The sequence below is a fragment of the Gouania willdenowi genome, chromosome 14 (genome assembly GCF_900634775.1).
Source record: "Gouania willdenowi chromosome 14, fGouWil2.1, whole genome shotgun sequence".
NCBI lineage: Eukaryota > Metazoa > Chordata > Actinopteri > Blenniiformes > Gobiesocidae > Gouania > Gouania willdenowi.
Window position 1 is genome coordinate 6,588,016 of NC_041057.1, and position 27,250 is coordinate 6,615,265.

A 27,250-nucleotide genomic window follows, 5' to 3' on the forward strand; every position below is an offset into this window, starting at 1 on the left:
AACTTAAGTTTTTTGTTTTTATCAAAGTGTAAAGCAAACATGTGCAACTGGCTCCACAAGCACACAAAACTACAACAGTAATGACTTAACTAAATGTATACACGACAAAATAAATCCAAAAACACTGCAATGGATATGAAAATTACACAAAACAAAAAACCCAAAATAAAGGTATACAAAGTGGGGAAAAAAAATACCAAAATGAGAATAAAAACCCTTCTTTGTTTGCTCCTATATTAATTCTCAGATTGATCACTAAGGGTTCTATTTTCCCATGTGTGTAAATCCAAAAAGCTGTGCAGCGGCACTGTTTTTGGCCTTAAGTCAGTCACTACGCACCTTCATCCCAGTTACTGTGGGTGGAGCAGCCCTGAAATATGGGCGTTCCATTAACATCTGGCTTTACGTGCATTCTCAGGTGTGCTCAGTCCTTTCCCTCTTACGCACTTCTAACCCTGGAATGTGCAGCGCCCCGTTAAGGTGAAACATTTGATTGCACAAGAAATATGGACTTAGGTACATTTGAAGCCACACGGACTCGTGCATCACGCAGCAGCAGCTGTAATCACTCAGCTGCTGCTGCACGATTAATTAAAACTAAGACTTCTAGCCACGTTGGTCACATGATTCAACTTTTTTCATACTATGTCCAAAGTAAAGTCACAGTTTGATCCACGACAGAGTGAAACGAGCTGTCATATGCAGATGAGGATGGAACACAAACTTTTAGATTATAAGATACCTAAAATAATTTGGAACTATATATAGAGTAAGTTTCGGGGAAAACATTAATAAATTAAAAGATGATTTCACACTGAAGAGCATCAAACATCTTTATTTACGAGTCATACATTCACATTTAAATGTCTATACATTATTTGCTGAGCTCATCAACTACTGTTGGAGACTCTTCCCTGCTATAATGATTCTATCACTTGTTCTGGAAGCTCTGTAAAAGTTAAAGTGCCGGAAAGAGAAACATCTGATTTGTGTAGAGAATGCAGAGCAGATTTGGTAACAAAGGCACTGAACAGCTTTCAAAACTATTCCCAGCAGCAATTTACACAACAACAATTGACAAATCCAAAGCTTGTGCCACCAACAGTTTAAGGCACAAACAACAGCATTTTTAGATTCAAGATATTCCAGATTTTTAAAGAACCAACACTGCACTGACACTGATTTATGTTCTAATATCTGATAGTTGTTGATTATCCTGCAGAGAAAGCAGTTTTTGGCTCAACATTTACTACCGCTACTACTATTGATCAAAGGTCAACATAAAGTCTTTCGTGCAGCTCGGGCCAAGTTCCCTCCGAACCCATTCATGTGGTCGCACTTCTCCAGGTCTTCATAGCGTCCACTTCTCAGAAAGCACAGCTCTGTGGTTTTGCAGACCTCCTTGCAGGGCACCGACACGTGTCCTTTATGTTTGTAGTACCAGAACTTCTGGAAGACTCTGTCTTCATTGATGAAGCTTCTCATGAGTCCGTCACAGTCTGAGGGGAAAACACTGGGGATCCCGTACGCGTCAGTGGCTCGGTACAGGAGCTTCCATTTGGGACTGGGCTCAGGGCTCCGTGGAGCTCCAGGCTTGTGGTTGGCTTCTGTCAGGTTCAGGATGTAGGTTTCATGATCGAGGACAAGTCGAGAGCTGCCAGAGTAATTCCCATCGATGTAGTAGACGCGGTATCCTGGGGGTAGAATAGAAGAATAGCTTTAACAGCGTTGAGTTACGTTACTCACATCCTGGAGTTGATTCACTCACCTGGGTTGAGATTCACGAAGGTGGTCACACTGGGAGCTATGAAGGCCACTCCCAGTGGGCGTGTCATTGTGGCCTCATCATAAAACATCTGGAACTGATCCAGATGTGTGTGACCAAAGAACTGACCAGTAATAGTACTCTCATATCTGAGAAGATTACAAGAATTAATATGAATATTGAAGAAAACACAATAGTGGTGGGCAATGTACCACTAATACCAATTAGGGGTGTGTTGTCTGGCATCTGGCGATACGATTCGTATCTCGATACGGTATATCCCGATATTAAAGTATAAGGTGATATTGCAATTTTTTAAAAATATGACTTAAACAACTAATCTGTAAATGTGTACACCTTCATGAGAATATTATGTATGGAATATATTTTATTGGCATATTTTACACTCAAAACATTTGCTTGAAGATGCCATGTGCCAACAACTTCAAATAAATAACATACAATCTGCCTGTGGCTTTTAACTGAGGTATTTATGCCTAGAACAACAAATAAATGCAGAAAGTTAGTACTTTCTTTTTAGACTTTGATGAAAAAACACAAGCTGGTCAACATGCCCAAATTTCAGCACTTTTTTTGTGCAGTTACAATGTCTCCTGCAGTGGAAAAGACTTTACTGGTTAAATAAAGATAAAAGAAAATTTAATTTTTTTTATATTGGATGCATTTTGAATCGATCCGAGAATCGCGTGACGTAATATCGCGATGTATCGCCAAAAAGATTTTTTCAACACCCCTAATACCAATGATACTCTGAGCTATTTACAGCAGGTATTATTATTATATTAGTCTAATTGGCCACACCAAAGCAATCAGCAGATGCCTCTGAGGAAGACTGATCTCCTGACATGTTTTGACTATCACTGCCAAAGTAATTTTCCTGAAAAAAAAAAAGCATTTTTTCAAAAAGAGAAAATTACCTTCCTGGAATTCTATCAGAACTCAATATCAAGCCCCAAAGTATCAACGATAATCATTCTTATTCAACAGTTTTTTTTTTTTTTTTTTTTTACAAAATAAGCTTTTTTCCTGGTAATTTAACGCCATATGATGCAACACGAGTAAAACTATTTATTCGGTGCAATGACTTGTAGGCATAGAATATTGTAAGAACCTTGAGAAAAAAACAAGAGTTTGTGTAGTTGGTGTTTGTCTATAATAAACATAACAGGAGTTTCTTCATCCGTAGAAGGTTTTAAAAATGTTTCATCATAACTAAAAACCATTATAATGCACCTACGTTTCCAAATATTATAAATATACTGAAAAAAAATACAAATCTGTTCAGTTGAATGCAAGGGTGTCCAGATTTGATAATTATCAGCCAAAGAATATATATATAATACATAGTTTGTTTGCTTCTAATTTATTTTTTACTTAGTCAATTGAATTGTAGACTGTTTATATTTAAGTTAAACTAGTGGTTATTTTGCATTTTAAATATATTGCTTTATCAAGGTTATTTTCTAGGGTCTATATTTTAAGGTTAGTGTGTAAACAATTGGTTAATAATGAAAGGGTCAGTTTTTCCGACTATTGTTCTGAGTAATATCACGTGATCGAGCCTTTAACATTCCACACTACAGAATAAGTAATAAAAGTATGTATGATTCATGCAGATATCAATAACAGCCCAATACCTTATTGGTATCGTATCAACAGTGGAAAAGTGTGAGGACACTCCTAGTAAACTATTTGTGGTTACCTGTTAACAATGTGATAGTAATTCCAGCTCCAGCTCCCAAGACACAAACCAGGAGGAATGTGACCAATGATATGCACCTGGAAAAAAAAAAAAAAAAAAAAAAAAACTTCAGTTTCAAGTTCAGAATCATAAAATGAAAGCATTTAATTGACCAAAGGATAATAAAAACCAGAGGCACAGCAGATGTGAGAACAAACGTACCTTCTCCCCTTTGTCCTCGCTCTCCTGCAGAATATGAACCAACCACTGAAGTTGGTTAGCAGGGTCAGTGGAGTTCACCATCAGCCAGAAGTTTTCTCGTGCACAAAAGTTCATGTTAAGTGAGACCAACCTCAAACCAGGCTGGATTTCCACAGTGTAGAATCCTCCATATCTGATTTTTTTTTTTTAAAAAAAAAAAGGTCAAATTAGGCATCAAGTATTCACCAAAATTATCCTTTTTTTATATGTAAATAAAATAAAATAAACCTCAAAGTCTTTAGTGCCTGATCTGGCAACCATGCGGCCCACTCCTGTGCCATTGTGTCGTAAAGCCAGGAGGCCGATCTGTTACCATGAATGAACGGTGGTGGGAAGCTGTTTACGGGTGTGCTCTCATGGTTTCCAATAGCTGGGTAAACACTTACGTTGGGTCCCAGGTAGCTGGAGAGGGGACAGGGTCAAAAAATGAGCAGTTTGGAGATAACATTACAATACAAACATAGCAGAGCGAGCGCGTTAGCAAACTCACACTCAATGTTATCAACATGTTTAAGATAAAGTACACATGTAGTGCCTGTTCGTACTGAATACCAAGAGTGACTATTCCTTAGAAGGCTCGTTGCTAAGAGATTTGGCAAAAGATAAGTTATCATTGAAAGAAGAAAAACGTACTGGTGGATCATTCTGGAGATGACGCTGAGCTCAGACAGCTGCTGTTTCCTGGTCTGGGACCAAACGTTGTGTGCTGGTATGTCTCCTGTCCAGTACACCCAGTCCCAGTGTCCAGCTGTGGCTGCGTTCTGCAGCAGGTTCTCCACAGTCCTCAGAGGGAGGTCACACTTGCCGTAGGTTCCCCAGTAGCCGGCCTCTCTCCGCCTCCAGCTGGGAGAACCCGAGTCGTTACGGCAACAAAGTGGATCCTTACAGTCTGCAGTGCTGCCAGCTTGGTACTCCTGCCAATGAAGACGTTTATTAAAAGAACATGACTGAGTGAAAGTCAGGTGATCTTTATATATATATATATATATATATATCACTTATTTTGCAAAAATCTGTAATAGAAACCCAGCTAGTGACGACAATAATCAACATAATTGTTGTTTAAGCTTATTTTATGTTTTCATTGATTTAGTCATATACCAAAATCCATTTAAATTGGACAAATATTGGTTCTTGTGTCAAATATTGTGATTAATTTAGATTAATCAAGGTTATTTAATTAAAGTCAAAGTAATTAGATTTCTTTTTTTAAAGTCTACTCCCACCACTAATACATTTGACTTTTACTTGGGGTGAAAAGGTCACTTTAACCGTGTTACTGCAGAGTTTGACCTAAATACAAAACCTCCAATCAAACATTCCAACTGATAAAACAAGCTTGTAACAAGTGATGAAACCCAAGCATGTGATGGATCACACACTGACCTGGTCCCAGTGGATGTCTGTGAGGAAAAGGACCCTGCTCTGTGGAGAGCCAGGCTTGGGCGGAGACGGCGGCGTGACGGGGGGCTTGGGGACGTTTGGCAACGTGAGGTTCCAGGGCGCGTACACGTCGAATTTCCCACAGGACGAGCCCACCAGCAGAGCACAGGCTTCAGAGGGCCACAGCAGAGACTGCTGCAGCGCTCTGATGAAGTCGTCCCTGAACAGCTCGGTTAAGTCTCGACACACCTGCTCATCAGCCAGATGAAGACGGATGCAGGCTTCACGCACCAACTTGGCAACCCGCTCCTCATTCACATCGCTCTAGGAACAAAAATGAGTAGAGATGATACCACTTTTCTCTCTTTAAAACTCCAGACGACCCCACATGGGTCCTGATCCCAAGGTTGAAAAACAATAAATTAGTGGCTCCTGAATAGATTGATTTCTACATAATTTTTTATCATTTAAACTTTCATTTTTGGTTAATTTGCCACTCTCTCTCTCTCTCGTACCCCCTGTAGTGCCATTGTGTACCTCTAGGGGTACATGTACCCTCATTTGAGAAACACTGGAATAGATCAGACCATTTCTAGCCACCCCAAAAACGTTTTTCCTTTCCTCCTAGAAATACTTTTTAATCATGTTCCTCTTTCTACTGTATTATTTAAACTACATTTATATTTGAGAAAGAATACAGTTGTTTAACAGTGTTTTAATTTGAAAAACAATAATTAAAGATATATTAAATATATTTTATTCAGTGAATAATTTGATCAATTACTAGACATTACTAGAAGTAGATGCTAAAGTAGAAGTAGTGGAAAGTTCCCGCATCCTCCTTCAGACAAACCAAGCGGATCTATTTACTGGTTAAAAACTTAGTTGCTAATTCCTAGAATATGAGGATTTCTACTTACAGTAAGTAGACAAAAAACAAAAACCCAAAACACAATAAAGGAAGTATTGTTCTCGAGTGGTTAGCAACACGTGTGTGTGTGTGTGTGTGTGTGTGTGTGTGTGTGTGTGTGTGTGTGTGTGTGTGTGTGTGTGTGTGTGTGTGTGTGTGTGTGTGTGTGTGTGTGTGTGTGTGTGTGTGTGTGTGTGTGTGTGTGTGTGTGTGTGTGTCAGTCAAACGGTTTTGTCTCTTTGTTTACATGTTTCCTGCTTCTCTGGTTTGTTTTCTCACACATTCCAAACAGATTTGTGAGGAGTCTCTAAATAAGTGAAAGTGTGATGTCCGTCTTTGTTTCTCAAAACATATTTTCAATGCTTTTAAACATGGATTTAGGATGAGTGGCATCTTGATTTAAGGAAAAGAAGTAGGGCAAACTACCTGTTTGTGCTAAGAGTAAAAATAAAAATATTAAAATGGATGCATTTCACTTTTTTATGCCTGCTGTTTTTGTGTAATAGAGCTGATCTTTAACCATCGTCTTTTACAGAACAATAAAACTAAGCAATTGTCACTTATACAGTGCTGCTAAGTGTGCATCAAAGAACTATAAAAAACAAAGTCAGCTGCTAAACTACTGTGGTTTTTTTTAATCAATGTTTACTGTCATTCAATCTGCCAGATTAAAATGTTTTGTCTAGTGTTTATCAAAGTGGGAATTGGAAATGGGTATTTTTGGTTATAAAATGATAATGACTAATGAGAACATGAACTAAACAGTAGTAACCTAACATTAAAGGTTTTAAGTTGATTTATACGATCTTCAAAAACACATCAGTTCAGGAGACAATAAAACAAATACTGCATTGTTCCACTAGTTTACAAAGTTTTATTTATATATATTTATTATTTATTCATTGAATAATTATGCAATAGTTTTTTTTTTTTTCATCAGAGGTGAAAGTAATGGATTACAATTACTCACGTTACTGTAACTGAGTAGCTTTTATGGGTACTTGTATTTTTTAGTATATTTCTAAATCAGTAATTTTACTTGTACTTTAAAGGAAGTAATTTGTTACATTTCTACACCCAACCATTACTGAGTAAATTGTTTTTTTTTTTTTTTTTTAAATGATCAACAGACATTGTGAATCTTCAAAAAAATTAAATAACCAGACAATCAAAAGTATCACATCATAGCCGACCAATCAGATTAAATGTATTGCACAGCACCAAAACACCATTGAATGCTGGTTATTTTCTCAGTTTTAGAGTTACTAAGTTTAGCTATACTAGTCAGAAAATTATTTATTTTGACTTGAATTTTAACAGTGTTATTAAAATGAAAAAAAAAAACTTGTAAATTTTGACAAACATTTTATTTTATATAGATGCCTTTGTGGAAAATAAATTAAGTTCCAATAGTGTAAGATCTTGTCTCTTCCTTTTTAAGTTTATACATGAAATGTTTACTGTATGCAAGGGAACCGTGGTAAGATTTATTACCACAAAAAAACATGGGGGTGAAAGTAACTCGTAACTTTTACTTTAAGTATTATTCAATTTAGCTACTTTTTACTTGTACCTGAATATTTTATGTATGGCTTACTTGTATCATTTCAATCAAGTCTACTTTAAGTATTATATATTAGTAATCTGCTATTACATTGGATTCTGAGCAAAATGTTGTAGTCGAACAAACTTCTGGATTGAGAAATAAGAGAAAAGGGGCAAATTAATAAAATTTTTAAACCATTACAAAAATAACGATCGAGAAAAAATGATATTTTTTAAATTATACATATGTTTTATTTACTACATAAAACAAACTTCTGCAATTTACGATAATGAACATACTTCATTTTAGTGTTTGAAGGATTTTAATTTATGTTCAAAGAATATATTTTACATTGTTTCATACATAAAAAAAAATTAAAAAAAACTTTTAGGTTGACAAATCTATCTATAAAGCAAAAAAGGTCTGCGTGCGTGTGCGCGTTTGTGGAGTGAATATCTCCCCGACGCGGTATCTATTTGACCTGAAACTTTGTCAACGGCTTCCAAATACCACCAAGTGTGTTTATCCCTTATTTTGAAGTAACTTGGTATTGCACAATGTTAATTTTAATAGTAGGTGCACGCGCGCAGCTGATGCTCGTGTGTGTGAGACTGCGCCCACGGACAGGTAGTGACACACACACAGCTAAATACTTCTATTTGTACGAATTTCTTGTCTTTTATCAGATTCTACCTAAACCGCCGCATTGGTACAAACTTTCTTTATCAATTCATAATGTGCATGTCCCATAGAATTAAACCAGGGAAATTGCACACGCCATTTTACTATACTTTGCACCCGCAAATATACCTTTTTATAACACTACAGAGTATGTACATCTACCTTCAAACACATACTTATTTGGACATAATTGACAACTATACTTAAGCTCCTCCCACTATATGAATACTTACTTCCAGCGGGCACTGTACTAGTTATAATAATTTGAATAATGACTGAAATAATCGTGATTATTATTATGCTATTATCGTGCAGCCCTAGTGCAAAAATAAGTTTGAAGAAACAGTTATAAAGCCAGTTTTACCAGGAGGGCGACATCCAGAATGGTGAATACAGCTTTACACAGCGGGCAGGTGACATTCCTCCAGTTAAATCCAACCTTCAAACGCTCCATGAGTTTTAGCTCGGGTGTTTGTCCCGGGTGGCAGGAGCCGAACAGCGGCCACATTAAAGCCACGAAGGCGGTCACCAGCAGCAGCTTCATGGTCCTCCGCTTCGTCCTTTGTTTGAGAGACCGACATAAACAAACACGGAACCTTCTTCGGCCAAACTAACAAAGCGGAAGCTCCCACTTCTCCTCTTTCATTCAATACAACATTACAGACAGACAGACAAGCTGTTTAACCACTGTAGCTCAAACATAATAATGACATCATTCACCCTCTTTAATATAAACACGAGCTGCTCTTCATCCCCAACTACTCACCAGAGTCTTCGTCACACAGCTGCCGCTGACAGCTCGAGGAGCTTCAGATACACAGCAGCAGGTCAGCTGACTCATCACGTGACTCACACTTCCCTCCCACCTCCTCAAACTAAACAGCGCGAGATCATCACACAGCTGTTTTTAATTGACACTATAAATAGGAGGACACGTGTTTTACGGCAGAGATGGACAACTTTTACCCAGCGGTGGACAAAATACTGACTCCCCTTCGTTACTCGAGTGAAGGTAAAGATGCTTTTCGGCAAACTACTCAGTAGAAGTATTACTTTTAAAGTACTGAAGTATTTGGCAAATATGTACCGTATATAAACCAAAAATGGTAACTGTCTGATTTGTGGGCCACTTTATTAACAGTCTTGTCAGCATTTAGAACAATGAGTATTAATTCAGGAAAGAGCAAAGGGTTTTGTGTATTTCTGGAGGAGTTGTGCATTTTTATTTTGTATAATATATATATTTTTTCTCACTGTGTTTTACTTTTGTTTTTCTAAACATTTTATGTGATTTTTTTTTGTTGCCATTTTGCACAATTAATTATTTCTGTTCTGTTGGTTTCCTATATTTATATGCCCTTCTTGTTTTAAAATTGTGTTTTTTTTTTTTTTTTAATAATTTGGACCATTTTGGGAGTCTTTTGTGTTTTTGTTCTCATTTTGTGTATTTGTTATTGTCGTCATCTTGTGTTTTTTGAAGCAAATTATTTTTATTTTTGACTTGTATGTTGTGTATTTTAGTTTGATTTTGCATATTCTTGAAGTTCTGTGCATTTTTGGATTAATTTTGTGCATTTACTTTCGGGGCCGCACAAAAATTATTTCGAGTGCCGCATGTGGCCCCCCGGATGCCAGTTACATGGTATAAAATATAAAAAAAAAAAAAAAAAAAAAAATATTTTATTGCATTTTGTATGGGGTCACTGAAATGTGCCTAAACCACACCCAATACCAAAAAAATTTGGCCAAACACTACGCTGCTTTTTTTTTTTTTTTTTTTTTTTTTTTTTTTGATAAGGGCTGGGACAATACACTAAGATCACAATATTAAAAAAAAAATAAAAAATGCCTTGATTGGACTTTCACCTCTACTTTGATAACTATCTTATCTTATTTAACCTGCAGGCAGTGTTTCCCACTCCTGCAGTAAACCAGGGAGTAAAACTACCCAAACCTTGTAAACTGTAGGTCAAAAATTAACTATACTTTAATTTTATTTCTAAGGCTGGGGGAAAGAAAAAAAAAATTTAATCGATTTATCAAATGTGTCGCTAAAAATGATTTTTATTTCGAGTTTATTTATTTACTTTTATTTTATTCTTTATTTTTCGAGTTAGTTGGTCCTCTTAAATCCTAAAGCTTGAAATTGTTGAATGATCAAGCCTCATTTACTTTTATTTTGGGATTGTTTTATGCATTTTAACTCTTAAGGACAATCACAGCAATGATGCTGCACTTTTGACAATATTTCTGATGTCTGCAGTAAATTGTAAGTGCATTGAAAAAATAAAATAAAAATTTGAATCGAAACTCAAATTTATAAATAGATTTATAAATCTATTTATAAATAGATTTATTTATTTATTTTATTTTTTTCTTGCCCAGCCTTTTTTCTAACTAACTGTGTTGGTTATTTAAGGAATCTAGTCTTTTTTAAATAAGATGTTTTTTTCTTTTCAGGGAGAAACAGGGATTCTTCATTGTTTTTTTAATTATTTGAAAAGAAATGTATTTTTCAGATAAAGTATTTAGTCTAAAACAAAGGTTTTTTTTTTTTTTTTTTTTTTCCTCCCCATTGTGAAGTAAAGAAACTGGAGTATCCGGTACCCAGTAATGACTACACCACCATTCTGTTAGAAAACATGTAGCAAAAAAGATATATATATATTTTTTTTAAAAGAACATGGATTACTCATAAATATGAAACATTTATTACATCTGCAAATTGCAATGTGTACAATAGCCATGGTTCCATACACACATTGGACTTATTTTAGTCATCTGATGATGCACATTAGATTTAAAAGTTTTGTTTTTTTTCCTTACAAAATGCTATATAAAAATACTGTTTGGACAGCAAAGTGGTAAATTGTGTATGACGTTATTTACAGTGGCTTAGCAGGAGTAAGTGGAGATTAAACAGTGGTGTAATGATGAGCAACATGGGGTGAAAAGGACGAGCTTTCATTTGTCCTGCATCTTCTCTAAGATGGGGACGATCATGTCAAACTTTGGTCTCTTTGCTGGGTCTTCATTCATGCAGAGTCTCATGAGTTTACAGATGTGAGGAGAAATCCCAGGAGGAATGGTTGGTCGTAGACCTTCAAGGGCCACCTAGGAAACCAGAATAATTAAATACAGAAAGGAAAAAACAATCTGTATTCAGGGGTGGAGCAGTGATTTTAAAAGTGAGGGTGTTTTAACAATAGGGCAACCATCGACTCCCAATTTAGTGTATTAAATTAATTTACTAAAACCATGATAAAGCCATTAAGTCAGTGATACTCAACATGTCATGAGACAGGTTAGGTTACCCTACTGATGATATGTTGTTGCAATAGTAATCCTTTGGCTTCATTTTAATAATTATTCACCTAGAAGACGTTGAAAGAGGGAACTTTTTAACCTTTTTCTTTGGCCATTTTTCAACTTCCTTTGTCCAATTTTTGCCCCTTTGCCAATAAATAACCCTTTTTCCTAATTTTTGTCCTTTATTGCAAGTTCTTTTTGACATTTTTTATCCAATTGTGTCTATTCTTTAACCATTTTGTGCCACTTTTCATCCAAATAAGCTACGTTTTGCCTGCCTGTAGCTATTAGTTAATTAATACTTAAAACTAGTGATGTAACGATTAATCGTAAGGCAGTTAAAAATCGATTCATAGGAATCACGGTTCACATCAATGCTCTGAAAATTGAATTGCAGTACTTTTTTTTTTTTTTTTTAAACAGCAGAGGGCTGTTATCCCTTCTCTTGTCCAGCAGTGTTTGCGGCGGGCAGAATCTGCTACTACTTTCTTTCTGGCCACCTTCTACTCTTAAACATGTTAATAAATGATTCCTTACCCCTTTAGCACCGAAAGAATATCTGTAATATTACGTTAATATCTGTAAAAGTCACGTTTTTCTACTAGCTCTGTCTGCTAGCGCATAGCATCTCTTCACTGCACTTAGCTGCATGCCAACTGACCACTGGGTTACCAGTGCCCTCTGCTGGTCCAAACTAATATCTGACTGAAATAAATTGCAATGACAGTTTAAGTCCAATTGTTAAGGCACAAAATACATTTTCAGTTGCACATTTAAAAAGAAAAAGAACTATTATGCAGTTTTGCATTGTTTACTATAGAACCAGAATTTAAATTAATAGGCTTCTTCTTCATTTGTATTATTCCTTTATTTATTTCATTCAAGATTTATTTTTAGTTAAATTGCATTGTTTTGAATAGTTTATCAAGGATTACTTTTGACAATGAAAAATAAAAGGAAAATTGTACAGTATTTTCTAGTTTTTTGGTTTTTTTCCCCAAAAAAATAAAGGAATATTTTTCAATCATTTGTCTACAGTCCCATTTTGTAAAATAAATTGTAAGAGAATTGTATCGGGAGTTGAGTGAGTCATTACATCCCTTCTTAAAACTACCTTCATGCCTATTTCCATCTGTGAGAGGTCAGCAAACGGCACTTCTCTCGTAACTAGCTCCCATAGCAACACGGCAAAGCTCCACATGTCAGCTGATCTCCTGTTGATGTCTTCAGGCCTCTTTTGCAGAGCTGTACACAATAGACACAACATTGTTACTCATCACTGTATTTATAGACAAAAAAAAAGCAGCAGGGCTACCAGTAAATTGGGACTAAATCATGAAAAAAGAATAAAAATTCCTAACCGAAAGTATCATAAAGTAGAGCAAGCCCTAATGATAAACAGGAACCAGATGGGAATGGGAAGAATCAAGGGAAAAGGAAAAGATGAAATACCTTCTGGGGCCATCCATGCGGGGGAATACATACGACCAGGACACTGGAAGGAGAACTTGGCATCTGCCATACTTATTCTGGCAGTCATGTCTTCATCAATCTGTAAAAATCACAATCACTCAAAAGCATTTAAATATATGGAATGAGACATTTTTTTAAACTTTCAGAGACAAAAGAAACACCATCTTACCATGATGTGCTTACTGTTTAGGTAAAGCCGTGACACCATTGGTTCTAAGGTGTGGAGGAAAGCCATGCCGCTGGCGATGTCTAATGCAAACTTTACTGCTTGGCTTTGATCAACCACCAACGCTGGGGGGGGAAAGGAGGAAATGAAGGCTGATATTTAATTAAAAAAAAATTGACTCAACTTGCAATTATTTATTTTTTTCCCTCAAGTTTTTTAACAAAAACAAAAACATAATTTCGGTCACGAGGTGTCAGTGAATCACATCAGACCTTGTTAAACTACTTCACTCCTCAATGCATTTTAGCTTGGAAGTTGATTGCACTTTATTTTCATAAAACATAATGGACACTTTTATTGATGTATGTGGTTGATTTTATTTATTTTAAAAAAAATGAAGTTTAAAAAAATCAGAATCTGTTGTATAAGCAAAGTTAAACTTTTTAATTTGACAGTTTGATAAACATACCACTTGTTTTTAATATTGGTATTTGAATTACATTTAGTTACCATTTACTTGTTCTCGCAAGTTTTAAAAAAATGGAATAAATTGTATTCATACCATTTTGTAGTACTCGTAAAGGTGAAATTTGCAATTATTGATATCGCAATGTATATCGTATATAATAATGTAATATACTGTAACGTGACAAATTGTGCAAATTGTGTCCTCAGATTCATGGCAATTCACACACCCAATGTTGAAGCATAATTTAAGCAACTCAATTGTTAGATTAAAGGTGAAAGAACTGAAGAGGAAAAGGAAAATGTGTACAGATTGGTTAGAAAGAACTTAATGAGTGGATGATACTGGAGTCAAACTACAAGCCATTCCACCTTTAAATGCTGCATTCTTGCTGAAAGTGAACATTCCTCTAAAGTTCTCACAATGCAAATGCATGCTTTACATTTTATCATTTAATTTTACTGCTTATACCTTCTATAATCATAAAAGATGTTCTTTAATTAACATGAAATTAAATTAAAGGTTAGGAAGTGAGGGTTAATCCATAAGAAAACCTTGCCAATTGTCCAAGTTACTTACTAGTGCCTTGATGGAGAATGTTGTAGAGGGAGCCGTAGGGCATATAGTGGGTAATGATGATGGGGTGAGGAGATGGAGGTGACTGACAGGCCCCGAGAACAGGAAGAATGTTTGGATGAGAAAATATTCTGGAGAAACAATGGATAACAAGACATTAGCATGCTAACGTCACATTTTAAATCCAGGATTAAACTCGTTGAAGATTTCTTCTGCAGGAAGAATAATTCTCTAAAAAGCATTCATTTATTTGCACAGCTCTGTTATAATCTACAGTGACTCCAAAATACGTTCATGTTAGCATAAATAATTAAAAGAGGACATGGTCCTTGGCCGGCTCAAATATTTCTTTGATCTACTTTGATCTACAATGCAATGCGTGAAATTTTTTTCGACAATGTCGAGTGTTTACGTGAAGATCAAATCAAACTTTTGAACAGCAATTTCAACTTTTAACATCTTTTATGGTTTTTCAACCATATGGGGACACCTGAAATGTCTAGTAATTTATTAAAAAATGAAAATATTCTCAACAGAATTTTTTTATCATTTAAATTAAAACTCAATCTTTAACTGTATTCTATGCTTTTTCAAATATGAATCCAGTTAAAATCAAATGCAGTGATCAAATGTCTTTGATATCAAAATAGGGTCACATTCTAAAAGAGGTTGGGAACCACTAATGCCTATTTATCTGAAATAATCTTTTTAATGTCTTTATTATAGATTTATACTGTATAGTGATAACAGCTCAAGCTTTTACCTGAGTTTGGGATGCTCCTCATTAAAGTCTCTGCTTTTCCTGGTGGTCCAGTCTCTCACCTGCAGCACCTTCACTACGATCTCATCTCCTTGCCACCGACCTTGCCAGGACTGCAAACACAACCAAAATTAAACATTTTAGGGACTTATGCTGATGGATATATACAGACTAGAGTAAATGTGTCAAACTCATTTTAGTTCAGGGGCTAAATACGGACCAGTTGGCTGCAGATTTTTGGCAGGAAAACAAAAAATTTTAACGTTAATTGGCCCAAGTTTGCACTTCTACTTATACATTAAAGATAAAATATGGAAGGAATCAACAATATCTAAGCAATAAGTGACAGATACTTCAATGTCTTCTGATTTATTTATTTTGGAGAGATTTTGATATAATTTGAGAAAAATTGCAGTAACTTGTGGAATTATTTTGGATGAAGGATTATTATTATGATTTTTTTTTTTTTTAAGAGTTTTGGCAAAAATGTCTGATTTTAAAAATGATCGAAATCGTATAACTATGAGCAAAGACAAATCACAAGTATCCTAATATGTTGAGTTCATTTATTCAGGAAAGTTCTTTCAACAACAATTTACAACTGAATTATTTGGTCATTTACATAATGATTCATGTTTTCACTTTCTCCTGTGGGCCGAATCAGATCCTCTGAAGGGCCAGATTTGGCCCCCGGGCCTTGAGTTTGACACATATGAACTAGAGCAATGGTTCTCAATCTTTTTTGTCCCGTGTACCCCCTTTCCATTTTTGCCAAAATGTGTGTACCCTCTTTCCGTATCATCAGTACCTTCTCCATAAATGATTATGTTTTTTCATATTAAACCCGTAACTTTGTCACATTGGTTCCCTAAGTCTTAATCTACGAATTTAAAAGAATGAGTGGAATTTATTAAAAAAATAAAATACCATGGAACTTTTGTGATTAATTCAGTACTAAGTAAATACAGTCTCCTTTGTTAAATGTTAATTATTGTCACCTATTCTACAGCATGAAATAATCCCTTTTCAATAAATTACAAGAAAACATATTTTATTGAGTACTGTTAATCTGTGGTGAATTTGTCCAAAAGTTGCCTAAAAAGGAAGTAGGAACATTTCCTGATTATTTTTAAGTTGTTAAATCTTTCCGGGTGCCACCTACAATGTGCTCATGTACCCCTAGGGGTACACGTACCCCTGTTTGGGAACCACTGAACTAGAGAGACTTCAGCTTACTTCTCCTGACTGGTTTTCGTTGATCTTTGCCAGAAGTGAAAGCTGCTTATAGTCGATACCAGCCTGCTTATTCAGCGTACCATTACCTGTAATATTAATTTTTATTAATGAATCATTTAATTTAAAATAATGACATGTTCTTTTCTTTAAACGATGACGTTACTCACGAGGTCGGGTCCTCATTGTTCCCTTCCAAAAGGTTTCCTTGTAAGGTACTTTGGTCATACTCTGACCCATTTTCTCTGCTTTTTCTAGAATTCAAATATAAACACAATCATTTCAAATTGATCTGTTTCCCTTTAACAAATCTGTTACTTAATATTAGCTACCAATATCACCCGACCTTGTAAAAGTTGTCTTAAATGAGGCTTGGCCTTGTCCAGCGGGGTCTGTCCATATCTGTTACATATGGTCACGTGCGCGCCACTGGTCACCAAGTCCTGCACGATGGGTTAAAACAAGAAGACGTTAGTGATTTTCAGGAGCTTCATTGGTTCAGAAAATAAATGTCTCTGCAGTGGCACATGCTTCCCAGAAACAAAGTGTCAATACTGAACCTCTGCCACTTCATCTTGGCCCCAGAAGCAGGCGTAGTGCAGTGGGGTGTTTCCATGCTCGTTCACTGTGTTGGGGTCCGCCTTGCACTGAATCAGCTGTCAGGGAAACGTCACTGATAAAATAGTGAACTACAACTGAATAAACGTAACACTCGGGCTGGGCAAAAAATCGATTTAATCGATTTATCACATTTGTAGATAAAATGATTTTTATTTTGCAAATTCAAGTTAAAAAAAAATATATATATATTTTAATTTTTTTCCCACCACAGTTTTTTCGGACTTTTTTGCGTTCCAATGTGAGCCCGCCCCGTCTTTGTTTACATTTGTTTAACCTTTGAGTAGGCTATATGTGTGCCACAGGCATGTTTAATTTTTTGTTTGCACTATGCTGAGATGCTAATGTAGTTATCTGATTTCTTAATCAGAAAATTGAAGCTACTGTGAAGTTTCTGTTGCACTTTCGCTTAAACCTGGGTTAAAGCTTGAAATTGTTGAATGACAGTCTCATTTACTTTTAATTTTGGGGGATTGTTATATGCATTTTAACTATTGAGGACAATCACAGCAATGAAGTTGCTCTTTTGATAATATATCTGATGTCTGCAGTCATTTTTAAGTGCATTAAAAAAAAATCGAATCAAAACTCGAATCGCCTAGCCCTACGTAACACAATTGAATCCACCTCAGAACAGGCGTACCTCTTAGGGGTGTACATTGCCATGTATCGAATGATATGATTCACAATTTGAATGTCATGATACGATTTATCCCGATATAGCTTGATACTAAACAATACGATATACATTGCGTTATATCGCAATATCAATAAGTACATGCTGTATTTCACCTTTACACATACAAAATAATAATGCATCAAATTTGTATAGTGCTTTTTTGACACTCAAAGATGCTTTACATGGGGAATTAAACAAAACACAAAGGGGTTTATGGAAAATGGTATGAAATATAATTTTTCTTTTTTTTTTTTTTACTTGCGAGAACAAGTAAATGGTGGTTAACTGCAATTCAAGTACCAATACAAATAATAATAAATATCTCTCCTTGCCCCTGCCTGTAAATATGTATTTATCTGTATCCTTTATTCTTTGTATATTTTTTTCTTCTATTATTGTATCGTTTATTTTCTCATTGCACTATTTTTCGGGTGTCTTTTGTGTGTTTTTCTTATTGAGCTGTCAAGACAGTAAATATTAATAAAGATACTTCTATTCTAATATTAAAAAACAAGTGTTCAAATCAAACTGTCAAATTAAATTTTTTCAAAAAAGTTAAACTTTTGCTTTTACAACAGATTCTGTTAATTTCTTAAATTAGTAAGAAAAAATAACTGCATTACATCTTTAAGTGCCCAGTATGTTTTTTTAAAATAAAAGTGCAATCAACTTCAAAAATAAAATGCATTGAGGAGTTAGGTAGTTTAACAAGGTGTGATGTGGTTCACTGACATCTAGTGACTGGGCGTTTACGTGCTATGCACAATTAATTTATTTTTTTGTTAAACATAATTAAAAAAAATTAATTTGGACATTTTTTTTTTTTTTTTTTGATCGATAAGATAAAGGTGCGGTTAACAATTGCGATATATCGCTGAATTGATTTTTTTTTTTCTTTGTACCTTAGCTAAGATGTCTCTGTGTCCATGACTGGCGGCCAGATGCAGCGGCGTGTCGTCTCCACGGTTCATCACGTTGATTCGAGCTCCTCTCATGATGAGCATGTCGACCACGCCGCTCCTGCCCTCCCTGCAGGCCCAGTGCAGGGGGCTGAAGCCGTGATCGTCACTAAAACACACAGAGGATCAAAGAGACTGTGTTTATTGATCAAAGCTTATTCAGACATCTAAAAAGTGTCAGCAGACTACGCAAAGAAACAGTTCCATTTGTTAATCTCCACCAAGGAAAGCAAATAAAGTGATTATACTATGAAGGGGCTTTGAAATGTGTGCAAACATAGATTTTACACAGGAAAAGAGGCATTTTTAATAAGGGTGGGAAAAAATATCCAAATTAATTTACTGGTATTAGAGGTCAACCGATATATCGGACTTTTTTCTATATCGGCTTTTTAGAGTAGCCATTAAAGAAAAAAGAACATTAAAAAACATACATTCAGATGTATGAATATACAAAAAAAAAGTAATAATGGCATGTGCATGGGAGAGGTATAGAAGTCAATAGGCTTACAAATGAGGATATGATATAATAGTGCCTGATCTTATATCGTTAATAGGATATCGATTTTTGTTTTACTTGGTTGCGTACGGGTATACAAGTATTTATAGAATTACTATTGCAACAACACATCATCAGTAGGGTAAGTAAATTGGTGTATTTAATTTAATTATTAATATATACATTCATACCATATGAGTGTTTCAATTGTCTTTCATAATTAATGGTCTTTAATAAAAAAAAAAAAAAGTATATCGGCTTCCAAAATCAACTTTAGCTATTGGCCATCAGCTGATTTATTTATATATTTCTTTTAATCGGTATCAGCATCGGCCTTTGAAAATGCTATATTTGGTTGACCTCTAACCGGTATTTATCATCATATGTTGGGTGACAATATTAAATATCGATATTCCTCCCCAGAACCCAAATAAATTTAGTAGGATGTAATATTTATCACTGGCGTTTAATTTGTTTGTCTGTTAGCAGGATTACGTCTAAATTCCTTAATGAATTTTGACAAATTTTTAACCAAAGATAAACCTTATGCCATGAAAGATTCCATTAGGAGGAGATCCGGATCAATATAATGATTCTGGATCAGTTTAAAAAAAATGAAAATTCTCAGTTTGTAATTGACTTTTTTTTTTTAATGAAATTTGAATCAGTTATTACAGAGTTTTATTAGGATCAGATCCAGATTTCTCATTGAATCACAATTTTTTTTTAAAGAAAATGGAGGACCTACTGTATTGTTAATAATGGGAATAGAACTTTCTTCCAAGCCTTAAAATATGAATGATCATGGTAACATGATCAGGATCCTGATCACTGCCAATATCTGGCAGAGATTTGGCCAATGGTGGAGGTTTGCGCTCTCTTATTGATCTTGTTTTTATGATAGTATTTTTTTTTCAAATAAATCATCAAAGTTACAGAATGCATCGAGAACCAAATTATAAAAAATGAAATATTTCATTCATTTTTGTGCAAACTTTCTCCTCCAGTCGTTACAGGGATCTGTAAAAAGTCAATCTTAGCGTACGACCTACACATCTTGTCAACTCTTTACACAGATAAACGGGGAGAACATGCAAACTCCACACAGGAAAATTCACTTTCAGAATAGAATCTAGAAGCAATTTGAAAACCAGAGTTCATATTTCTTCATTTCATTTAAAACAGTCAACACTTTACATGTTCTCACAGTGCGTGAGTAGATTTCCTCCACCATCAAATCATGGTTGTCCCAGAGTCCATTGGGTCAATCCTCCTCTGATCTGCAACTTTATTCTTCAGTTTGTTGCACGATCACAATCCAAGGATGAAACAAATTTGGACATTTTTGTCAAAGGATGGAAAATAATTGAACTAATTTCACTTATTTGACTACAAAATTTAGGGTTGTGCCCCTAGAATGAAAGGACAGAGATTTTCTACAATAAGACCTGAACTTTAACCTTTTCTGAAGGTAGTAGCCATAAAATATTGCCTTTTGTATGTCCTTTAAACTGTGGTGGGAAAACTCCATGTAATAATATGAGTTTGTGTGTTTATATCATGATGCTGTCCCCAAAGGTTACAAAGGAAGTTAGTTGTTTGTGTTAGCGCTCCAAAAATAAGACATTTAAAAGTAAATGGAAAAAAGCCTAAAACCTCTGACATTAGCTGAAAATATGTTTCCCAGGAGTGATTTTAATAAAAAACTTTATACAGAAAGAACAGCATTGACTCACTGATGCTGTAGAACAACTAGGAGGCTGCTGTTGATGATGCACTAGCGCAGAGGGGCTCAAACATATTTTCCTTTGGGTGCCACAAATTTTAAATGGGCCGGAGCAGAAAACTGCAGAATTTTGGAAGTAATTTCAACATTTTCTTACCCAGGTTTGAATTTTTGCATTTAGAAAAATCATCTCTATAATTCACTTAGAATACCCTAGGTGTAAAACATGAAGTCACTTTATTTACATCGGGACCTCCTACTCTAAAAGTCCCAGCATGGTCATTTTTAAAAATGTAAATTAAGGAATTATTTTGGAGATAGTGCTGGATTTTAAATTTTTTTTTAAAGAGAGTTTAGGCAAACAATTTCTGAATAAAAATGACAAATCGTAAAACTATGAATAGAGAAAAAAAAATACAAGTACCTGTTGTATATATTTTGGGGAGTGTCATTTATGGAGGGACTGAGAAATCTGGAACTAACATTTATGGTGATTTTAATAACTGACAATATACAACTTGAATGTTACAATCTTATTGTATTTTAAAACGTTGAAAAATACCCGTAAATTAGGGATTTTTCCTGAAAGAAAATCTCCGAATTTTTAAAGAAAAATTTGAGTTTCGATTCAATATTTTTTGTCAATGCACTTAAAAATCACTGCAGATATTGTTGTGATTGTCCTCAAGACTTAAAATGCATAGAATAATTCCAAAATGAAAAGTAAATGAGGCTCTGTCATTCAACAATTTCAAGCTTTAACCCAGGTTTAAGTAAAAGTGCAACAGCAACTTTACAGTAGCTTCAATTTTCTGATTAAGAAATCAGATAACTACATATTTTATATAACATAACAGTACAATTAAAAAATAAATAAATAAACTCTGTTAGCATCTCAGCTTAGTGTGAGTAAAAATTTAAACATGCCTGTAGCACACATATAGCCTACTCAAAGGGTAAACACGTAAACAAAGAGGGGGCGGGCTTACATCGCGCTATGGTAACCCACAAGGACGGAAAGCGAAAAAGTCAGAAAAAAACTGTGGTGAGAACAAATTCGATAGAAAGATTAAATCGATTTTTTGCCCAGCCCTACCATGAAACAATACTAACTTGTTTAATGACAGTTATCTCAAATATGAATTAAAAATTTTGAACTTTCATGTTCAATTTATTTGACATTTGCAGTGGGAAAAAAACCACATTGGAATATTTGTGCAAAAATACACCAGTATGCACATAGACAAATTAACACATTGCTGTCCAAAATACTAAGTTATATCAGTTCCTTTAGTTTTTCACATTTTAATATCAAATAAAACTTGTGCTACCGTTTACACTGCAGAGCTGTTTTGAGCTCTTTGCTAAACATAAAATGTACAGCAGTATTTAGTTTTACAAATAAAGAAAATCACAAGGTTTGAGGTAAATGATAAAATATTAATCTAATCATTTTTCAGACTTTCATACAGTATGGAAGTATTGGCTGATCCCCAATCCCCCAAAATTAAAGAAATCAGCCTTAATTTACATAATGATTCATGTTTTTGTTGTAATTTTTTAAATGTACAAAAATACAAACCAAATCTTCCCACGGGCTGAAGTGGAGGAGTTTCACACCCCTGTGTGTATCAGTGTGGGATTATCTTGTACACACAGTCACAGGTTCTCATTCCAACCACACACTCATATCTTTATTTAGACTCAGGCACATGCTTTGCTGCTTTGTCTCCACTATCTACACATCTTTAATGAGCAGCACTGGTGATAAAAGCCTGTGTGCAGCCTGGAATGCCTGCACACACACACACACACACGTCATCACTGCAGTCAGGAGGACAGTGCCGGGCTGTCACCTTAGTGCCACTGGCCCCCTTCACCCCCAGTCAGTCCTTCTACGTCAGCTGACCCCAGGACCACTGACCCAGCACAGTTTAGAGTTTTTCAACCTAGGACCCCATGTGGGGTCACCTGGCTGGAATGTGTTAGAAATAATTACTGATTAAAATATATACATATATTTTTTTTATTAAAAAAATACAAAACAAAAAATATATATATATGTATAATTTTTCCAAATTAAAACAGCACTGGAGATGTGGTTATTATTAAAGTACCACATTAGCTCAATAGTTATGTTTATCTACTGTTTATTTTTATTTTTTTGAATTTATTTAAAATTTATTTTTAATGTATAATGAATTTTTTTTCATCTGATGTTTTTAATTAGTATTCTTCATGCAATATCTATGTTTACCCCTTTTTTTTTAAAAAAAAATTCTTTATTTGATTATTACTTTTAATACTGCCATGTGTTCGTGTTGAGGGACTGTTCAATTTTGTCTGCATATTGTAACGTCTGTTTAATGTATAAATTGATAAAGCAATAAATACATGTCTTAAAAACAACACACAATCTTAAACAACTGTAATATATACTTTGACTTTCTCAAATATAAATGTAGTTTAAATAAAATGCAGTATTAAAAAAAGGCTAAAAATGCAGTATAAAAATATCTGAGTTGGTGCATCTTGTCACTTTGTGCACTAATCCTGATCTATTTGTTACACAGTATAATAAAAAGTAATTATAGAAAAAAAATTATTTGGGGTGGCCATAAATTTGTGCTATAAAAATGGGGTCATGATCCAAAAAAGATTGGGAACCACTGGTTTAGAATCAGACTAACAGGGTGAGCTATAAAAAGCAACAAACTGTGGAATGACAGGTTGGAATTCTCACTTCTTCCCTTTGTTTCTCCCTAAAAAGCCTCTTTCCTCGTGGATTCACTTTCACTCTCTGCGTTGGAAAATTCAACTAAAACCCTCCGACTCCTTCCAGACAGACATTCTTTCCAACCCACATATTTTATTACACTTATTGCTAATACAGAGTGGGGGGGGTGGGGTGGAGGTCCACACAGAGCTGAGGAACAGCTAAACAAGGCCTCGGAGCGTGATGTTTACGCTCTGTCAGTGAGGGCTTGGCCCTGTATGGAGCTGAACGGAGGAAATAGCCCTAACTGTGACGTGGTTGGCTCGCAGCTCTGCAGCCCCTCCAACTAACGTCAACAAACGGCACATATATGGGCAGGCCAGAAGAATGAGATAATCACAGTGTTCAGCAGTGAGGTCTTTGGGACCTGTTGGAGCAGATATTATGGAAACACACACACACACACGCATGTGCTGCCAGATTTAAAAGATCTAAACACGCTTTCTTTGACTAAAACCATGAACATATAATTCTATGTTTATATATGTATATTTATAGTGTAAATAGGTGTGTATTAGAAAATAATTATGTGTATAATACTAGATATTACAAGGGGTAGGATCATTTTTATAGATTATTTTCATTGTGGTATATACTGTATACTGCTGTTGTGTTCATGTTAAAAATTAAATCAATCAAGTACTGTTACTTGATTGAAATTGTACTTAATTACAATTACAAGTAAGTTGTACATAAAATACTCAAGTACAAGTAAAAAATAGCTAAATTAAATAGTATTCTAAGTAAAAGTATGCTAGTTACTTTCACCTTCCACTTTTATTTTTGGTAATAAATCGTTGCCACGGTTCCCTTGCATACAGTAAACATCTCATGTATAAACTTAATTTATTTTCCACAAAGGCATCTATATAAAATAAAAGGCTTGTAAAAATATACAATTCTTTTTAAAATAAAATAAAATAATAATTTATGAACTCCAAAACTGAGAAAATAAGCAGTTTTGGTGCCGTGCATTACGTTTAATCTGATTGGTCGGCTCTGATGTCATTTTTTTGGAGTTTCACAATGTCCGTTGATCATTTGAAAACAAAATAATAATTTACTGAGTAACAGTTGGGTGTAGGAATGTAACAAATAACTTTACTTCTTTTAAAAGGTACTTAAGTACAAGTAAAATCACTAATTCAGAAATAAAAAGTACAAACACCCATAAAAGCCACTCAATTACAGTAACGTTAGTACTTGTAATCCGTTACTTTCACCTCTATTAATTATTTATCTGGAAATAACAGGAGTTCTGTGTCACAATCATAATCACTGACATCATAATAAAATAATTAGAAAAAAGAAGAAGCTTGAATGGAGGAAAGCTCAGCTAATATGGAAACTATGACACATCTGCTGCACCACAGATGTGGCTACATAGCAGTTAATTTCTATTCAGGCAGTGCGGTAAGATCCCAGGAATCGCATTAAAGCGGTAGCAGATAGTTCCACTCACCCCAGGTTGAGGTCATTCTCTGTGTTGTCCAACCAGAGACGCACGGCTACTGAGTTTCCTTCACGACACTGGGTGAAGATGTCATCCATGGTCAGACTAAAGGACTGTTTGCTTCTCTAGTGTCTGGTACAATCAGGGACATAAAGCCTGGAAAGTGGGAAAAGATAGTAATAAAGTTTGTTTCTCAAGCAAAAATAATTCATCATCAGATAAATCTAATCCTTTGAGGTTCAGTATAGGTTATAGATCACAAAAAAATAACATAAGAAGATAAAAACAATGATAAACTAAACTTTTAAATGAAGTATACAGGGGAATTAGTTAAAGACCACTATGACCCAGTTTGATCTCAAGTGGGCTGGACTATGGAGCTAAATATGTGTCTTTATTATTAAAAAAAATAATAATCACCTCAATGAAAATAAAAATAAACCTTTTAAATCAAATTAAAAAGTGTTCAAATGCATGTATTTGGGTTTCAAACATTTTTTTTTTTTTTAGATGAATAATAAAGACACCATACCTCCATACCAGACATCAATTTTAATTAATTTATTTGATTGGGACGGTGCATGTTAATGGACATACATGAATAAAAAATACATGAATGTAAGCACGCCAGATTGTAGCCAGTGGCTAATTTCCATCAGTTGTCCCAAAAATTATTTGTGAAGGAAAAAAAAAAAAGCAAAAATTCTAAACTGTGGTGCAACAGTTTAGACTTTAACACATGTTAATCCATTGGTTAAAGTTCTTGAATTTGCTGCTAATTTTCCTCAAAACTTGCGATGTATTTTGCCAAAGTTCAGTGTGATAATTTGCGAGAATTTTCCAAGTTTTAGTGAAAAAAACAAAAAACTCAATCTCACGGTCAATAATATAGTTCTGCAATATATTATATGATTTTAGTGGAGTTTTATTGACTTTAGTTATTTGTAGAGAGGTAAATGTCAGACTTTTTTTTTTTTTTTTAAATTAAGCTGAGTATTATTTTTTTTCCATGGTTTTATACTTTATTGGCTCTCCACTGAATTGATTTTTATTTCCTCATCATGTATTTTGTATTGATCTGTATGGCTACATGTCCGAGGTATGAAAGATGCAATAGAAAAAAAATAAATCAAGTTGAGTCAGATATCTACAACTTACCATATATGGTGATTTACAAAGACAAAACCAATTTTTGACATATTTTTTTTACTTTGAGCAAAATCTTCCTGCGGGCCCGACATTATGCTCTGGTGGGCTGAATGTCGCCCGCGGGCCTTGAGTTTGACACATATGGCATCGCTTGATTTAAGATAATTATCTTCTATTTCTAACTACACCCGATATGTTTCTATATAATGAATCAATCAAATAATGTCTTTTATTTCACTTGTAGCTGATGTTTCTGCTGTAAACAACACTTAGTTAAACTGATTATACAGAGAAGCAGTAAATTATAATAGATGTAGTAGTTTTCTCTCGACTTTTATCGTCTACTGTGAAATGAGAAGGTGCAAAATCACACATCGGAAACATACAAATAGTCAAAGTCATAAAGTCTGTTCATAAGAAAGTAAAAGTCTCACCAGATTCCATACAATCCGCTTCTTTTGCTCTTTATGGCTTTCCTCTTTCTCTCTTTTCTCTCTCAGGCTGAAGCTCCACAGTGTGCAAGCCACATTTCAAGTCCACGCCCAGACCCTACCAGACCCTACCAGACCCTACCAGACCCTCCCAGACTCTCCGGCTTCATGCGGGACTCCTGGAGGGAATTTGGGGGAAGCTCCGATTACAGAGAGGCACCGTCCCGGTACATCAGCGCCCTCTGCTGGACTAAAGGTAGAACACAACCACAGACTGGGAGGTGGTGAGGTGGCAAAACTAGAGAGCAAACTATCATAAGTACCGGTATATGTTTATTTATATAGTTATATATAATTAGGGTTGCAAAGGGGGCGTGAATTGTGGGAATATATATATAAATATATATATATATAAACTTTATTTTTTTATCATGCAATATTATCCAACATATTGTAGCGTCCACTATACATTATATTCCACTACAGTCCACTACACTATATTTCAAAACCCGCACATATGTCATATTATTTATTTATACGTATCTGCACTGTCTCCTGTAATCATGTGTAATATTTTTGTATTCATATTTCCTGTTATTTTTCATTTCTGCAGACCCTTTGTTTGTTTGTAAACATTGTGACGTATTTTGTTGGGCGGGGCTTAGCCTGGAGGCAATTGTCTTCCGGTTTTTTCTGAGCACGAGTGTCCGCTGGAATCCTATAAAACTT

At 34.9% G+C, this 27,250-nt stretch overlaps 2 protein-coding genes and 1 long non-coding RNA gene across 3 annotated transcripts; 1 reads left to right on the forward strand and 2 right to left on the reverse strand.

Annotated features, from left to right (window-relative positions):
• Nucleotides 1-807: 807 nt before the first annotated feature.
• smpd1 (sphingomyelin phosphodiesterase 1) lies at nt 808-9,134 on the reverse strand. The gene is made up of 9 exons (XM_028466383.1): nt 9,015-9,134; nt 8,613-8,808; nt 5,115-5,435; nt 4,362-4,642; nt 3,957-4,130; nt 3,690-3,861; nt 3,489-3,565; nt 1,769-1,914; nt 808-1,694 (listed from the first exon to the last, which is right to left on the reverse strand). The coding sequence occupies exons 2-9, from the start codon at nt 8,790-8,792 to the stop codon at nt 1,276-1,278; spliced, it is 1,770 nt and encodes a 589-aa protein (XP_028322184.1). The 5' UTR covers nt 8,793-8,808; nt 9,015-9,134; the 3' UTR covers nt 808-1,275.
• LOC114475513 (uncharacterized) lies at nt 9,130-18,741 on the forward strand. The gene is made up of 2 exons (XR_003675474.1): nt 9,130-9,260; nt 18,436-18,741. It is a non-coding gene; the product is annotated as an uncharacterized LOC114475513 (long non-coding RNA).
• On the reverse strand, nt 11,068-26,688 carry ilk (integrin-linked kinase). The gene is made up of 13 exons (XM_028466384.1): nt 26,525-26,688; nt 24,951-25,097; nt 18,431-18,596; nt 16,792-16,887; nt 16,578-16,674; nt 16,402-16,485; nt 16,235-16,320; nt 15,002-15,111; nt 14,242-14,369; nt 13,200-13,321; nt 13,010-13,109; nt 12,672-12,802; nt 11,068-11,362 (listed from the first exon to the last, which is right to left on the reverse strand). The coding sequence occupies exons 2-13, from the start codon at nt 25,037-25,039 to the stop codon at nt 11,213-11,215; spliced, it is 1,359 nt and encodes a 452-aa protein (XP_028322185.1). The 5' UTR covers nt 25,040-25,097; nt 26,525-26,688; the 3' UTR covers nt 11,068-11,212.
• Between the last annotated feature and the right edge of the window lie 562 nt (nt 26,689-27,250).